The sequence below is a fragment of the Notolabrus celidotus genome, chromosome 6, assembly GCF_009762535.1.
Source record: "Notolabrus celidotus isolate fNotCel1 chromosome 6, fNotCel1.pri, whole genome shotgun sequence".
In the NCBI taxonomy this organism is placed as follows: domain Eukaryota; kingdom Metazoa; phylum Chordata; class Actinopteri; order Labriformes; family Labridae; genus Notolabrus; species Notolabrus celidotus.
The window spans coordinates 13724563-13741446 of NC_048277.1; the positions used below are offsets into that span (position 1 = coordinate 13724563).

A 16884-nucleotide genomic window follows, 5' to 3' on the forward strand; every position below is an offset into this window, starting at 1 on the left:
ATTGTAATCTATGCGTATAAGAATAAGTTGCAGCTCACAATCTTCTAAAGTAGACAGTGCCCTTTTTTAACAGGTATCAAGCTGACTACTGGTCTCTTACCTTGTTGGTTTATGGTGCTAAAGTCTGCATGTCGTTCAGGCTGCAGGAGTGGCTGACTTCCCTGAGCAAGACACATTTATGACTGCCACAAAGCATCATAAACACACCCTCACAGCCACTTCACTACAGTTTCTCTACATTTATGACAGCTAGGCGTAATCTTACCAGTGCTTTAATCATTACATAAAATGATACACAAGTGTCTTAATGCGCATGTGTGCATTTTGTTTTTCTATTAAACTGCCACAACAAAATTATTATTCCTATAAGACATAGCATCTTAGAATTAAAAAAAAAAAGTAAACTTAAGACTTACCTTTTTAATCTAGCTTTTAATTTGGAGTAATTAATTTTTAGCCCTGGACTGCATTATTATTTTTTTTATTATTTTTATTATTATTTTAACCATTGCTTTAACATATATTCATCTTATTTAATTATTTATTTTATTCACCTGATCTTGTTAGCTCTACCTTATTTTTAACTTTTCTTTCCACTTTTACTTATTTTATTATTTTTACTGTATTGATTGTATTTTATTTTTAAGTATTTTATTTATAATCATGCCTTTTATAATTTTACCATTGCTGTTGTTTCTGCCTCTCTGTTATTCTGTGAAGCACTTTGGGCTGCATGTTTTTATGTATGAAAGGTGCTATATACATTGAGTTGAGTTGAGAATGATAGAAATGCATTTAAAAATAACTAACAGTATCAATAATAACTATAATAATTATAAAAGTGAGTATGACTGATAACAATAATTGTAGCAGTGGGAGTCAAGCAGGGAGGCTGGCAATCCACATCAGTGATCCACAAGAGTCTGAGAGACAATATAGTGGCAAGAATCTTTGGAAGATATTAAATAAGTAACAACTGTCCATGTTATCTGGAGGCATAAAGAGAGAAGGGAAGACAGAAGCTTGATGTATCAAGTCCCCTGGCAGTCTAAGCCTGCTTAACAAGTTGTGGTTCTAAGGCCAGTCTTGAATATAAGCTTTACTTTTAAATGTACTCTGAAAATTGGAGAAGGTGTTCCTCTTTCAAACCTTAACTGTTAGATAATTCCAAAACCTGATAACTAAAGAATCTACCTCACATTATTGAAAGACTTAATGTATAACAGAAGGGTCTGTATGTTGTAAGATTAGTGTTTTGGAGTGGTAATATGGCACTTAGAGCTCTTATGGATTTGTTGGTACCTGACCTGATTTGGAGGTCTAGGAGAAGAGGGATATTAAATTATATTCAGATTTTTAGGTAGCCATTGTAGAGAAGCTAATATGGGAGAAATGTGATATATTATTTAATTCTTGTCAGTACATATGCAGCTGAATTTTGGACCAGCTGAAGAGTATTTTTATTTCTAATTTGTTGTAAGGACTGCAGGACTTATTCCAATGAAACATGATTCCCATAATATAAATAAAGCCTTTGTGTGTAACGTGTGTGTGTGCGCGTGGCGTGCTAATGTTTGGTGTGAACGTTCACCTCTGTTTGTGTTTGAGATGTAAGATGACACGACTGACCTTCCTCTTGCAGCCTCTTCTTAGCTGTGCTGCCATTATTTCTTCACAGAGGTTTGATGCTCAGGGAAGAACACTCCACTACACCTGCCGAGTCCAAGGAGTATCAGCATCCTAAAAACACAGTTTCAGGCATCACTTGGATTATATTGTTAAAAAGTGTTTACATTTGATAGATCAGCTTAGGAAAATGTGTTATATCAGTGATTGGCCAAAGCGTTTTCTCAAAACCATTCTGCTGCATCTGAGCCGCCATCAGGTTTGTATGTACACAGATAGACACACACACACACACACACAGGTTGCTCACCCCCTGTGATGTTGACAGGACCACAGGAGCGATGTGCAGAGTGTCAGTGTGCTGAGACGAAGGATGGTAGCAGATGTTTGTCCTTTCTTGCAGGTGGAGTTACTGATTGAGAATGAAGCAGAGAAGGATTACCTGTACGATGTCCTCCGGATGTATCATCAGTGAGTACAGTCTGTCACTGCTCGGTGTGGTTATACTGTCTGCATGTTTGAGAGCAAGTTTTTCCTTTTTTTTCCTCCTTGTTTCCTCTCTGTTCTTGCATCACATCCCCTCACTCCTCAAAGGAAAAAAAAAACTGAGTGTAAGTTTAGTAGTGATGATTCCATGCTTTAGGACATGGCCTTATACCTGGGTTTCTGCACATACAATGGAAAGTGCCTAATCTAAGATAAAAGCATTGCTCTGTCTTAGGATGCAGAACCCCTCACCTACTTTAACATATTAAACGTTTTTTTTTTTTAAAGCTGCTCTCTTGTAACATGTATTCCCAGTGTGCATAGACTTTAGTTTAAACGTCATTCTGCATCAGGGTTTCTGATAACAGCTCAGTCTCAGAGCTCTGGGGAGGGGGTGGTGGTCGAGGGGAAGCTAAAGGTCTAGATTTCAATTAATCTTTATACAGAGGCGGAGCTCTGCGGCCCCACTGGTTAAGCCTCTGATCAGTTTCCACTGCGCTCCGACAAGCCTGGCCAGGTCCTCACAAAAGCTCTTTTTATGTTCATCCTCCAAACAGGCTGAAATGGCTCCTATTAATAATTCAAGGAGGAGGCCAGGTGGTCAGATTTTATAGAACAGCTCTTATTTTGCTCCTTTAATTGCTGTTCAAGTCACCTTTTGTTTTCCTTTGAATTGTGAAAGATGATCGAATTGTTTTTTTTCCATCGGATGTGGGTTATATAGTTAGTTAATAACATGATTGTTGCTCAGCACAGAAATTAAAGAGGAAATGAGTCCGATTTCAAACTTCAGGTGTGTTAAAAGTGTTTAGAATGAACTGTATGTAGAAAAAGTATAAAACAAAAGACTGAATACTTAAAGATTAAGAAAATAAAAGCTTATCAGACTTCTGTAGGTTACTTCTCGTATCTAATGGAAGCTAAAGGCTTGAGGCTGATGTAGCTTCTACTAGAAAAGCACACAACCATGAAACTGACTGAACTGCATTGTGGGTCGTGTATGCACTGGAGTTTTACATGGAAGAACTATGTATGTAGTTAAACGGACTATACATGTGGTTTTGTTGCTTTTTGGTCCTTTTTTTAAACGCTTTATCGAGACTACAACATTGTTATTGAAGTAAAGGCTAAGCTGTAGCAGCCATTTGTAGAAAGGGCTTTAATTATCTTTTGGTCAATAAAAACCCTCTGAGAGCCATAATGAGATTGACCTTAAGACTTAAGTCAGTGTAACAATGAGAGCTCTTTAAGAATCTAATCAGTTTACAAAAAAATATTTGTTTCCTCCGGATATTTATTCATTTAAGAGTAGAACATTTTTGTCACAGAGCAGTGTTCTTTGGATGGGGATGGGTAATCCTTGAGCTCATGAAGTCATTAATGTATAGACATATTGAAAAATTATCATCATCATCAACTTAACCCCTCCACCCTCAGGTCGATGGATCTGCAGGTGCTGGTTGGGGATCTGAAACTGGTCATCAATGAACCAAAGCGCCTGCCACTGTTTGACGCAATCCGACCTCTCATTCCCCTGAAACACCAGGTGGAATATGACATGCTCACCCCCAAGAGATCACGGTGAGTGTCTTATAGCTCGGACTTTTCTTGATTCCAGTATAAATTTGGACTGTCACATTTGTTTTCATACTGAAACATTTTTCTTCTAAATTCTGGCTCAAATATTCTGTTCTCATTCTATTTTCATCTGTCACTCCCTCATGTTCATGCAGGAAGCTGAAGGAGGTGCGTTTGGATCGGACGCATCGCGACGGTCTGGGTCTGAGTGTTCGAGGGGGGCTGGAGTTTGGCTGTGGTCTCTACATATCACAGATCGTCAAAGATGGTCAGGCTGGGAACGTCGGCCTTCAGGTCACTAAATGTGCTACTTCCCAGTTTACAATAGCTTTCCATTCCAGTTATATAACTTAACTTTTTTTTACAAACTACTTTATTTATGTGGCTTTAAGTTAAAGTGTCAAATGGCTACATTTGGAGTACTTATTTATTCATCATAGCAGTAGATTTAAAAAGAAGCCGTTTTAATGATAAGGCTTGTTGCAATCAGGTACACAGCGCTCATTTGCACAATCTGTTCTCTGTGGCTGTGTTTCAGTTACACTGACTTCGGAGTAATAATACCAGTATCCACTGGGTGGAGTAAAGCATTGTGTTTATAAATTCAGAGTCACAGACCATTCATTTCTTCCCTGTTGGACAATAAATCAAATATCTCTTACATTAATTAAAAGGTTGAAATCTTCTTGGGAGCGGTTAGATTGATGCTTTAATATGAGACTGCTTTCCTATGTGAGTCATTGTGTACAGGGAAAGACTCGCAGTATGCTTAGTGACTACAGCCAAAAAGAGGATAGTAATGTCTCTTTGATTTGCACTCAAGCTTTGAAAAACATTCAGTATAAAATATGGTAGTAGTGTAGGTTGAGTAGATAAACTTTTATTTATTTATTTATTTATATTTGAACTGTATTTAACCAGGACAGCCTCATTGAGTTTACAAATTTCCTGAGTGTCCTGACCAAGATCTGCGGCAGCACATTCTAGCAAAGTTACAGACATACAACACATTACTATTACCAACACAGGTCAACAAATCCTGGATCACAAAACAGAAAATAATCAGTAAAATATTCTAAAACCTGATACACTTTCCCCCAAAACCTTCAATCGGATTTTTACAGACACAAGCTCACTCAGACCCAAATCCTCCTCCATAGATTCCAAGCTGCAGAAGCAGGGTGGCTCAAACTTTTTTTCCCCATTTCAAGATTCTGGAGACAGAAAGCCAAAATAACTCCTGTGACTGGCTCACTGAGCAAAGACTGTTGCTTTCAGTAATTTTCAAATCGATTGAAGTACAGAAATAAGAGGGAAGCCAGCTAAGATTTGCCTTATGAATAAGGATTTGTCAGTGATTTAGTCTTGATTTAGGGTCGAAAATGCAGGCCAGCCAACACAAGCATAGAGAGATGAGTTAGAGACTTAAGACGTGTAATAAACCTCAAAGCTCCATGGTATACAATATCCATTCAAGTTGCTGAATATGTAGCTTGGAAGACAGTGAATAATCTATTAAGAATCCCAGGTATTTATTATAAGATACAGACTCAATCACATCACTCTGAGATGTAGAAATAGATGTTTTAATTTGCACTCATAAATGCTGCCTTGTACAGTATCTAAAGCATCTTGCAAGTGACTGGGAGCCTAATGCTGCGTTGGAGCAGACCAGCTCAAATTGTATCATGTGCACATAAATGCAAATTTGAATCAGGAAGATTATGGCCAATACTGTTGATGAAAAATGATAAACAATAGTGGTTCCAAGGCAGAGCCATGGGGCATGCCATTTATTATTTGAGTGATCTAGAGGGGATTCCTTCAGCCTGAACATGCTGTGATCTGTTTGATAAATAACTTTCAGTCAGTCAGAAAGTCAGTGACTTACTAAGAAGTCTAGAGTCTTAGCTAAAACGGGAAGTTTGGAAAGGGCCTATAGTTTTTTTATATTGTCAGAATTTAGGCTGTTCCAGAAAACTATTTAGAAATAAAAATAAGGAGAGGCTGCTGAACGTCCACATGTGTGTACGTGGTACCTGCCTGTACTATATATAAAGAGCATTGTCTGCTCAGATTGAAAAAGGCAACACTAATCCAGTTTAACAAGAAGAATTACACATACTATCAATGAAATATGCACCGTCATTTTATCAATATGAAGTCCACACATTATAATATATTGGATGAACAAACCAAATCAAAGAGTTGGAGGTGTTTATTTCTTATTTATGTAAGAGTGATCATTCATGTAAGGAATTTTTTAAACAGATGATTAAAACAACAGATGTGATGTAAAGGTGAAGCTTAAGTTAAAACAGCATAATAAACGATTTGATTGCACATTCAGCATAAAAACGTTGTTTGGGAGTCCTTATGTGTACGTTTAATACATAACTGTGTAAGATTTGAGTATGTAGGTAGGCATGCAGAAAAAATGTACGAGTATATATTCTGTATTCCATCAAAAAATCTGTCTGCTTTCACATCTTTGTGTTTGAGCCTCTAACAGTGTTTGATATGAGTTCACTTACACTTAGAGCAAAAGCTGCATAAATAGCAAAAACATCAAAATGTGTCTAGACCAAACAAAACAATAGATCATATCGGTTCTTATATTTTCAAGAAAAAGTACTGAAGAAGAAACTGTCATCACTATCCTGTGTTGATTTATAGGTCGGTGATGAGATAGTGCGTATCAACGGATACTCCATCTCCTCCTGCATCCATGAGGAGGTCATCAGTCTCATCAAGACCAAGAAGATTGTGTCACTCAAAGTCAGACGTATGTCAAACACAAACTGATTATAAGTTATAAGTTACATGGTTAAACTCAATGTTACCACAACTCCAAATAGCCTCACTAAATTTGAGTTATTTTTCTATCTGTACAGATGTGGGGATGATCCCAGTGAAAGGGTAAGTTAATCGATTCAATGACGCTGTTGCATTTATATAATAAGTACAACTCTATAGATGAGTTAGATATCTAACTATAATGAATATCTGTCTATAATGAAGAGGTCAATCTGCTCTGGTTTGTCTTTATTATTATTATTATTATGTTTGTCTTTTTTATTCTCTTTTCTTCTCTTATAGCTCAACAGGTGAGCCCCTCAAGTGGCAGTTTGTCGACCAGTTTGTGTCAGAGTCCGGGGTAAGAGGATCGTTTTTTTTCTTTCTATGGACTTTTATGGAATTTCAAATCTTGTATCACATCAGCAGACTTATTTTTTTGTTCTTTAATTTCTGTCCTTTCCTAGGAGAAGAAAAACAGTGTTGCTGGCCTGGCGTCCATTGGAGGCAAAGAAATAAAGGAGAAGAAGGTTTTCCTCAGCCTAGTTGGGACAAAAGGAATGGGTATCAGCATCTCCAGCGGTCCAACAAAGAAACCTGGTATCTACATCAGTAACGTCAAGCCAGGCTCCCTCTCTGCAGAAGTTGGACTGGAGGTGATTTATCAAAATGACCAGAACATGCATACTCACATAACTGCCTGCTATTAACTCCCTGATTTCATCCTAACATGTAGGTTGGGGACCAGATTGTGGAGGTGAACGGGTCGGATTTCACTAACGCAGACCACAAAGAGGTAAATTATGCTTAAAGTATTTCAATTATTTCCGATAAAGGCAGCTTTAGACCAAAGTTATCTTGTTGTTTTGTACTCAAGATACTATCTGTTATAACTGTGATGCCAGTAAAAGTTCACCATTTTATCACTGGAAGTTTTTGTCCCTCTGTTTTAATCTTGCTGAACTGCAGAACCGAAGCCAAGTTACTGTTTAATCACATGAAGTGCTTTTAAGACAAAATAAAAAAACCTTGGAGGACTGTTAAGTGTGAGCCAAAGTGGCACATAGAGAAAACAAAGTAAACATTAGGAGTTGGTGATAATTTTAAATCCACACTAAACAAATCCTGCAAATGTTTTTAAGTACCTTTCAACCACAGACATCTTAAAAACTAGAGGCATTTATTTTTCTGTTTTTGTATTCCCAGGCTGTTAAAGTCTTGAAGAGCAGCAGGAGTCTGACTATTACTGTCCTAACAGGAGCTGTAAGTACAACTTTTAACTGTGTTATTGTGTATTTGAAACTACTACCCCATTCCAAAAAAGGTTGGTAGTTTACAAATCATTTAAAGCCTATATTTGATTCAAATTAGTTAAAAGATTACATCAAATGTTGAAACGGAAAGTATTTATAGTGGAATGAGAAGTATATATATGGTCATTTTAAATTTAATGTCAGCAACATGTAGCAAAAAAGTTGGGACAGCGGTATGTTTACCGTATGTTTTCCTAAATAACACAATATTAATGCTAATACACATATATATTATTTCATGATGTATAGAATAATGCTGTTTTATTTTGCTTCTGACATAAACTTAAGTTGTGTTCTGAAATATATTGTTTTTGATCAATCTGAAACCTGTGAGGGGTTAAGATAATGTACACTACCGTTCAAAAGTTTGGGGTCACTCAGACAGTTTTGTGTTTTCCATGAAAACTCACACTTTTATTTATCAAATGAGTTGCAAAATGAATAGAAAATATAGTCAAGACATAGACAAGGTTAGAAATAATGATTTTTATTTGAAATAATAATTTTGTCCTTCAAACTTTGCTTTCATCAAAGAATGCTCCCTTTGCAGCAATTACAGCATTGCAGACCTTTGGCATTCTAGCTGTTTATTTGTTGAGGGAATCTGAAGACATTTCATCCCACGCTTCCTGAAGCACCTCCCACAAGTTGGATTGGCTTGATGGGCACTTCTTGCGTACCATACGGTCAAGCTGCTCCCACAACAGCTCAATGTGGTTGAGATCTGGTGACTGCGCTGGCAACTCCATTACAGACAGAATACCAGCTGCCTGCTTCTTCCCTTCCCTAAATAGTTCTTGCATAATTTTGAAGTGTGCTTTGGGTCATTGTCCTGTTGTAGGAGGAAATTGGCTCCAATCAAGCGCTGTCCACAGGGTATGGCATGGCGTTGCAAAATTGAGTGATAGCCTTCATTATTCAAAATCCTTTTATCTTGTACAAATCTCCCACTTTACCTGCACCAAAGCAGCCCCAGACCATCACATTAACTCCACCATGCTTGACCAATGGCGTCAGGCACTCTTCCAGCATCTTTTCACTTGTTCTGCGTCTCACTAATCTTCTTCTGTGTGATCCAAACACCTGAAACTTCGATTTGTCCATCCATAACACTTTTTTCCAATCTTCCTCTGTCCAATGTCTGTGTTCTTTTGTCCATACTAATCTTTTCCTTTTATTGGCCAGTCTTAGATATGGCTTTTTCTTTGCCACTCTGCCTAGAAGGCCAGCATCCCGGAGTCGCCTCTGGCGTTTTGCGGGTACCATTTAATGAAGCTGCCAGTTCAGGACCTGTGTGGCGTCTATTTCTCAAACTAGAGACTCTACTGTACGTGTCTTCTTGCTCAGTTGTGCACCGGGGCCTCCCACTTCTTTTTCTACTCTGGTTAGAGCCTGTTTCTGTTGTTCTCTGAGGGAAGTAGTACACATCGTTGTAGGAAATGTTCAGTTTCTTGGCAATTTCTCGCATGGAATAGCCTTCATTTCTAAGAACAAGAATAGACTGTCGAGTTTCATATGAAAGTTCTCTTTTTCTGGCCATTTTGAGAGTATAATCGAACCCACAAATGTGATGCTCCAGATATTCAACTAGCTCAAAGAAAGGCCAGTTTTATAGCTTCTCTAACCAGCAAAACCATTTTCAGCTGTGCTAACGTAACTGCACAAGGGTTTTCAAGGTGTTTCTAATCATCCATTAGCTTTCTAACGCGATTAGCAAGCACAATGTACCATTAGAACACTGGAGTGATTGTTGCTGGAAATGGGCCTCTATACACCTATGTAGATATTCCATTAAAAACCAGACGTTTGCAGCTAGAATAGTCATTTACAACATTAACAATGTATAGAGTGTATTTCTGATTAATTTAATGTTATCTTCATTGAAAAGAACTGTGCGTTTCTTTAAAAAATAAGGGCATTTCTAAGTGACCCCAAACTTTTGAACGGTAGTGTATATTAGTAATATAGTAATATAATGTGCATGGAATAATAGATGTTATTATTATTAAATTGTTTTACTTTATTTTCAAATGCAAAAAAACATCAACAACAATGTAATATTGGCATTGTGTATCTGCAGACCTGGGCTCCTATGCAAGTCCATCCATTACACAAACGGGACCATTAGTCTTAACGTACCGTTATGTAACGGCCCATTAAGCCGTAGCGTTAGCCGCATACTCAACTGAAAATAATTGGCCAATTAACTAATTGCGCCATGAAAGCGAGGCTGGTGCAAAACGTCATATGTCCAGGGAACCTCCTGGAAAACCCCAATCCAACAAATTTGAATTGCGCATGTCTACTACACATAAACAACAATAAACATGGCGAGCGGTACTGGTGTGACTGAGAGAAGATCAAGAAAAACTATTTTTCAGTGGAAGAAGAAAATGACATTTTATTACAAGAATATAGAACAAACAGCTTTTATCAGCAAGTCAATCGTCAGAAATAACAAGCAAGGATAAAGGGAAAGTTTGGCTTAAGATCTTGAAGCGGGTAAATGTGTGTAGTGTTACTGAGCACACAGTAGAAGACCTAAAAATAAAATAATGTCTATGCATATTTTGTCTTAAACGGTAACGCATAAGCACGATGTCCTCCATCCTTTAAACAGCCTAACAGGTGCAGTAATCCTGCCGTTAGCACCTGTAATGGTGGAGTCTACTGCCATTAAATTTAATGCTTTGTTGGGGCATTAACCTGGCTCATGTGTACTGCTAGTCAGTTTTTTTTTCACCATTAGTACAAACAGACCGTTTTGATCACTAATGGCTGGTCGTGCATACGGGCCCTACTCTCTAATTATTTCCATTGGCTGATATCTGTCCAACACTAGTTTTAACCTGTATTTGTAAATGAGAGACAATGGTTTTTGGAAGTTATTTTGAGCCCATGCAGTGATTTCCACTTCAGAGTCATGTCTGTGTTTTTAATGCAGTGCTGCCTTAGAGCCCAAAGATCACGGCCATCCGGTATTAGTTTTCAAGTTGTCCCTGTTGATTCTTTTAATGATATTATGTACTGTAGATGATGAAGTCCTCAAATGATTTACATTTTTACCTTGATGAACATTTCTTCCTGGAATAGTTGAACTATTTGCTCATCTAGTCCCTCACATTTATGAAACATTCAACTTGATTTTTCATAAATATCTCATAAAACTTAATAATTAATAATAATTGACACATCTCTCTGAAATTTTTGAAAATATTTTAGATACAGTGACATGTATACCACTGTGTATTAAAGCATGTAGAGTATTTTCATTCAAGGATATTCTCCAAGTCTCTCATGTTTCTGGTATAAATAGGTATCTTATAAATCAACTATGATAAATAATCAACAGACTCTTCTGAAGTAGATTGATAACTTTAAAAAGTGGTATTGGATTCACAAAGTGGTGAATATAAAACTGTTAGAATTAATGTGTATGTGAATGGTTGGTTAGCATCATAATGAACTGTGGGTGAGGAAAAATGTGGAGTACAGGTAAATATCATTCTTATCACTTTGAAATCACTTGATAGGAAATCTATTCAATCCAGAGCGTAAAATAGTTAAGGTATCATCAGTTGCTAGTGTACAGACACCTACCCTCTGTCCGTTGTATTCTTGAGCCGGAAAGATTTATGCGCCACATTGTTCGTGAACACACACCCAGCCTGTTTCTCAGCCTGGCTGTGTGCAGAAACAACAATCATCATCAGTCAAGTCCCTCGACAGGTTGTTTGCCCCTGTGCTCACTTCACGGTGGTGTAATTGAGAGGAGCAGTCCCATCTTATTTACAGTTCCCCTTGGTGCCTTTGCAAGGCATTAGTGTGTGTTTGTGTGTGTTTTTGTCATTTATTGTGCAGCACACCCACCATTAGAGGTCATTGAAATTCAAGTCTGTGTCCCGAAATAAAACAACTGTGGTTTTTAGGTGGCAGATAAATCACTGAAATTAAAGTAAAACTTGTGAACTCTAATAAATATTAATCAGACAACTTGTCTCCTTCCTCCCACACAGACTGAAAGTTATTCTAAATAAAAACCTCTCCTCTCTCTCCGTGGTAAAGGCCTGTTGGCATCCAGAGTTAAAAAGTTTGAGGAACCCTGCTGAACACAATGTGTCTCTCATTATCATCTCTGGCTTCTGTTGCACCCCCTCAGGGCAGCGAGCTGTTTATGACGGATGAGGAGCGTCTGGCAGTAGAGGCTCGCAGGGAGCTGGACCGACAGGAGCTGATGCATCAGAAGAGGGTCGCTCTGGAGACCAACAAAATCCTGAAAGAGCAGCAGGAGAAGGAGCGCCAGTGAGTGTCCAACTGTGTAGTACGGCAGAAGGACAAAATAAGACAGATGTTTTAGTGTGTGCGTCATGATGTAGTCATTGACATGGGTTAAGTTTTAATCTGGAAATTGAAAAACTATGTTCTTTAGTCGGGTAGGTTTGTGATTAATAACAGAAATCAAAGCAAATCCCAGCTTATCATGGCACAAACCATGTTGATCTTACTGGACAGCTCAGGTATCTGTCATTTTGGCTTGTTAGGTTATCACTTGATGAACACACAGTATTTTGACCCAGTTTGAAATTAGGTTGATTTGATGACACAGATGTCACTTCTATTTAAAACTAATAAGAGACAGCAGTGCTTCTCACACATTGGTATACACACACACTAACACATAGTCTAGATGTATGATTTCAATAGCTTTTTCTTAATTTAATTCATGCTTACCCTGGAACTGAGCTCACTTAGTGAAAAGCTGACTACAAACAAGTGATTTCTCTTACTTTACAACCAGCGCCCTGTGGCTTTTTTGTCCACTTTCCACAAGAAGGCTAAATTTCTCTGGTTATCTGGGGAGTGCTGCTATATTTGCTGATTTGTCAGAAACAGCCGAAAACAAGCACAAAGTAAACCAACAACAGGGTCCAATTGTTATCTTGGGGAGCATGCAGTCAATCTCAAACTTAAAATACCTCACGCATTCAGGGCATTGCGTGGTCTGCATACAGCCCACACCATGAGAGAGAAAGAGAGTAATCCACAGGTCTTAAACAAAGATTGTTCCTATTTATATATGTCAGTGCATGTTGTAAGCATTAGCTTCGTATTGCTCCATAGTTACATCACCATATAGATTTGTGATCCCCTTTCTAAATCATTTCTTCACAGGCGTTTTAAATTCAAATGCAACACTCAATTTTTTCTGTGATTTGTTCCCAGCAGTATCTGTAGATTAAATTGTATGACTGCAGGATTGACACTCTCATAGCAGCTATAAACTGTTGTTGCTGTATGTATAGATCTGTGCGTTAAAACCTGGTATTTGATTTAGCATATTTATTATGTGTTAAACAGGAGACGGATGGAGATCTCTCAGAAAACTGCAGAGGAGGATGAGCGTTATAAACAGGAGATGGAGAAGTAAACAACCTGTGTTTGCTTTTTAATTCCATAAATAAGCCAATCTATTGTTGTTTTGGTATTAAGAAGTCTATCTCCTTGTTTGTTGTACTCTGCAGGATTGAGGCTGTAGAGAAGAAGCAGGACAGAGAATGGGAGGAGGACTGGGGAGCCAAAGACAGGCCCAAGAGCCCGAAGAGTCCCCGCACCCCAAAGAGCCCATCACCTGGCCCACAGGACAAGAAAACAAGTCAGAAGGCAAAAAGTTCACGTAAGGACACCTAAATCAATCTTTCTTAATCAGTATTAAGCCTCTGTTAGATTCAGTACTGACATTTTTCTTTTCTTCTAAAACAGTAATGTTTTTAGAAGTAACTCTTGCGTGTTCTCCCTGTTTTCCTTCCTCTCTGCATGCTCTCTTTCTGTCACCTCTGTGTGCTGTGCTGCTGTTTATCGCCTCTCCTCTAAAGCTGATGAAGCTGGCTCCTTCACACAGGGAGACAAGGAGGAAGAGCAGGAGAGACAAGTGAGTCTGGAGCCTCAACTGACACAGCTGTTGTAGGAGGATGTTTCTACACAAATAGAAGTGCCGGATTTCCTTTGACAACCAAAATGAAAAACCCCTGGAGACAGCTTTTTCAGTATCACTTCAGTTAGTCGTCTTGTTTGATAAATCTTGCTGGAAATTATATACACACAACCAAATCCAGCTTATTTGCATATCCAAAATGAAGTTTGCATCTTTGGTTTCACATGAAGTGCCTCTCCATCTGTTATTAAGGGTGTCTGAATGGAGAAGGTCTCATCTGTGTCTTTCATTTATCTCTTTGCATCGTGTGTTGGGGCTCTTTCATCATAGTTTTTTAAGTGTTGGAGTGCTGAGATTGTTTCAAAGAACTTTTGAGAGTGACCTGTGTTTATCTCCATCTATAGCATTTGGCTGGTTTTACCGATATGAGGGGAAACTGCCATCAATTCGCAAGGTACCGTGAGCTTTCTGAGTTCTCTGTGGTGTTCAGAGTGGCTATGAGGGAAAGACTGGAGTTGCTCTTTCATAGTTCATCTTGTTTAAGATTAGACCTTGTCTGTGTGTTTTGATGTGGTTTAAACTATCATATGTAGAGTGTTATTTGTGCATGTCACACTGTGGGGTTTGAAGTGGCAGATTGGTCCGTCTCCCGCTTCTTGTTTTGACTAACTGATGACACTTTAGAAAGGAGAGAAGAAGAAGAAAAAGAAGAAAGTGTCCAACACAGACACACTGCAGGAGCTGAGGAAAAACAAGAAGGAGATGGAGTTTGAGCTGAAACTCGCCAAGGAGAAAGAGGAGATGTATGAACGAGAGAAGCAGCTGAAGATCAATCGACTGGTGCAGGAGGTATGGCAAGAGAGAAGGCAGTTAAAGAGTGAATATGTTCGTGTACAGGGCTTATCTTTTGATTCCCCTCGGGCTCTGTTCTCTTGTTAGGTGTCAGAGACAGAGAGAGAAGACCTGGAGGAGTCAGAGAAGGTGCAACACTGGGTGGAGCGACTTTGTCAGACTCGGTTGGAGCAGATCTCCTGTGTGGAGACTGAATCCCCAGAGGTACGAAGTGAAACCTCCTTTACTGAAACCTCTCTGTGCCCAGAGCTCTTCAACAGCATTTCAAAGATAGCGCCTAGGGAAGTATTTCCCACCATATTCAGCAAATTACTTTTTAGCCTTTTAACATACTTACATAATTATCAGCTGTGATTTACCGAATAGAATAATGCAAGCCAATAGAGTTCAGCGTTACTCAGTAGTTAAGAGAGGCTTTTGCCTCAGCTGCTAGAGCCCAGGAGGAGGAGGGGAAGGTTGGGGTTTAAATTACTACGCATGCCATTAAGTTGCTCATTGTTGAAGGATGTGTAGTTTATACCAGTCTTTATCACCAAGTCCTCCCCCTCAAAACTCACAAGATACATAAAATTGCAAATTACTGTGATTTATTGATGAGATTAGAGAAAAATGATGAAACAGCTGACTTTTTCATTCCACTACTAGATTGAAACATACTTATGGTACACTCTAAGGTTAAGTTTAATGATTTAAACAACAAATTAGGTGTGGCAATAATATGTGAGAGTAAATATTTATTTTCACCCAACTCTTACTCTAGAGCAACTTTTTTTATGGATTAAATATGTGAGAAAAGAAGCCAGAGTAGTCTATAAATATGATATCAGAAGGGAAAATACCAACACAACTGTTGCTCATTCACTGTATTGTAATAAAACATAGATACAGCAACATTTTTTGCCACTTAACAATCAATACATGTTTTGTTTTGTTCCCCGAAATTACAGCAAAAGTTATTTAATGACCCATACACAGAGCAGGTCCAAACTGTACTCTGTAGTATTTACAGAGACCCAAAATTAATCAAGGAAAAGTTTCTTCAAGCAGGCAGAAACCTTACGCAGAATCAGACAGTGGGATTAATGGAAAAGAGAGATACGGATAGAGACAAACAGAAGGACAGACAGGAAGATACAAAGACAACAACAGATGATAAAGATTGATAGAATATTATGCCCAGGTAAATTAAATTAGAATAACCATAGGAGACAATAGTTTCTAGGAACTTCTCCTCTGTGGTGCATCATGTCATGCAGAAACTGTAAATGTGTGTTTGAAGCCTGATGATTGCCTGAAATGATAAATAACTCAATGGAAGGATGACAAAAAAGTCATTTTTGTTGTTGCTGTAATTTTAAGCTCTCCCCACCGCGCTCTCCTGCCTCTGAGCCCAGGGTGAAGCGCTTCCCTGGCGGCCTCCACCTGGCCACCACTGATCTGGATGACATAAACCTGGATGAAGTGGATCAGAGCCTGAGGGCACCTCTGAAAAAACTGGCCCCCACCCAGCCCAGCACCAGCCAACCACCTCCTCCTTTACCTCTCCCTCCACCCTCATCCAAACTACACCCCACCATACCAAACTACTCCCCTCCTTCCTCTCGAGCAGCCCCACAGCGGCGCCCTCCTTCTCCACCTGCTGCTAGAAAATCTCCTTCTGCCACCTCCACCTTGACCAATAAGGGGCGCAGGCCTCACAAACAGCCCCACCCTCAGCCTCACACTGTCCAACCATCACGCCCACCTTCCTCCCATCATCCTCCTCCGTCTCAGTCAAGAATGCCTCCATCCTCCCCTCAGCCTGCTCCTCGGCCTACTCCCCCGCCACCCCCTCCTCCTCCACCTCCTCCGCCTCCCCCTCCACCACCACCCCCACAACACTCAGAGGAACGCGTTGGAACCCTGAGTGGGTACCGCCAGCATCATCACCACCACCTCCAGCACCCTCCAAGTCCTCCAGAGCGCAGGAGCGAGTGGGAGGCAGGCGGCTACCTCCCGAGAGGAGGACTTTACTCGTCAAACACGAGTGAAATGTCCTATCCATCCAGCCCAAAGGTCAGACACGATCATGTGAGAGTGGTGGTTCAGAACATTAGTTTCTTATATTTTATTTGCCTTGTGCAGCTTGTAGGTGGCATTATTTTTCATTTATGGCAAAATATTGCATCAACAGATAAAAGAAAAATGTTGACATATGACAGAGTTAATGCATGTTCAAGGCTGCAGGACTCGTTCTCTTTACTGCACAGGTTTCTGTGCATGTTCTGCTTCATGTACAGGGAGTGTTTTATGCATGAGGAC

The 16884-nt window shown here is 39.2% G+C and overlaps 1 protein-coding gene across 1 annotated transcript in view; it reads left to right on the forward strand.

Annotated features, from left to right (window-relative positions):
* The window catches only part of ush1c (Usher syndrome 1C), a 30128-nt gene that overhangs the window by 1080 nt on the left and 12164 nt on the right, over positions 1–16884 (forward strand). The window contains exons 2-17 of the mRNA XM_034685361.1: positions 2030–2097; positions 3550–3693; positions 3846–3984; positions 6367–6475; positions 6585–6609; positions 6790–6847; positions 6954–7142; positions 7223–7282; positions 7693–7749; positions 11959–12101; positions 13158–13223; positions 13322–13473; positions 14136–14185; positions 14416–14580; positions 14671–14787; positions 15943–16638. Coding sequence (XP_034541252.1) covers positions 2030–2097; positions 3550–3693; positions 3846–3984; positions 6367–6475; positions 6585–6609; positions 6790–6847; positions 6954–7142; positions 7223–7282; positions 7693–7749; positions 11959–12101; positions 13158–13223; positions 13322–13473; positions 14136–14185; positions 14416–14580; positions 14671–14787; positions 15943–16638 — 2238 coding nt within the window. The remainder of the gene's footprint in view (positions 1–2029; positions 2098–3549; positions 3694–3845; positions 3985–6366; positions 6476–6584; positions 6610–6789; positions 6848–6953; positions 7143–7222; positions 7283–7692; positions 7750–11958; positions 12102–13157; positions 13224–13321; positions 13474–14135; positions 14186–14415; positions 14581–14670; positions 14788–15942; positions 16639–16884) is intronic.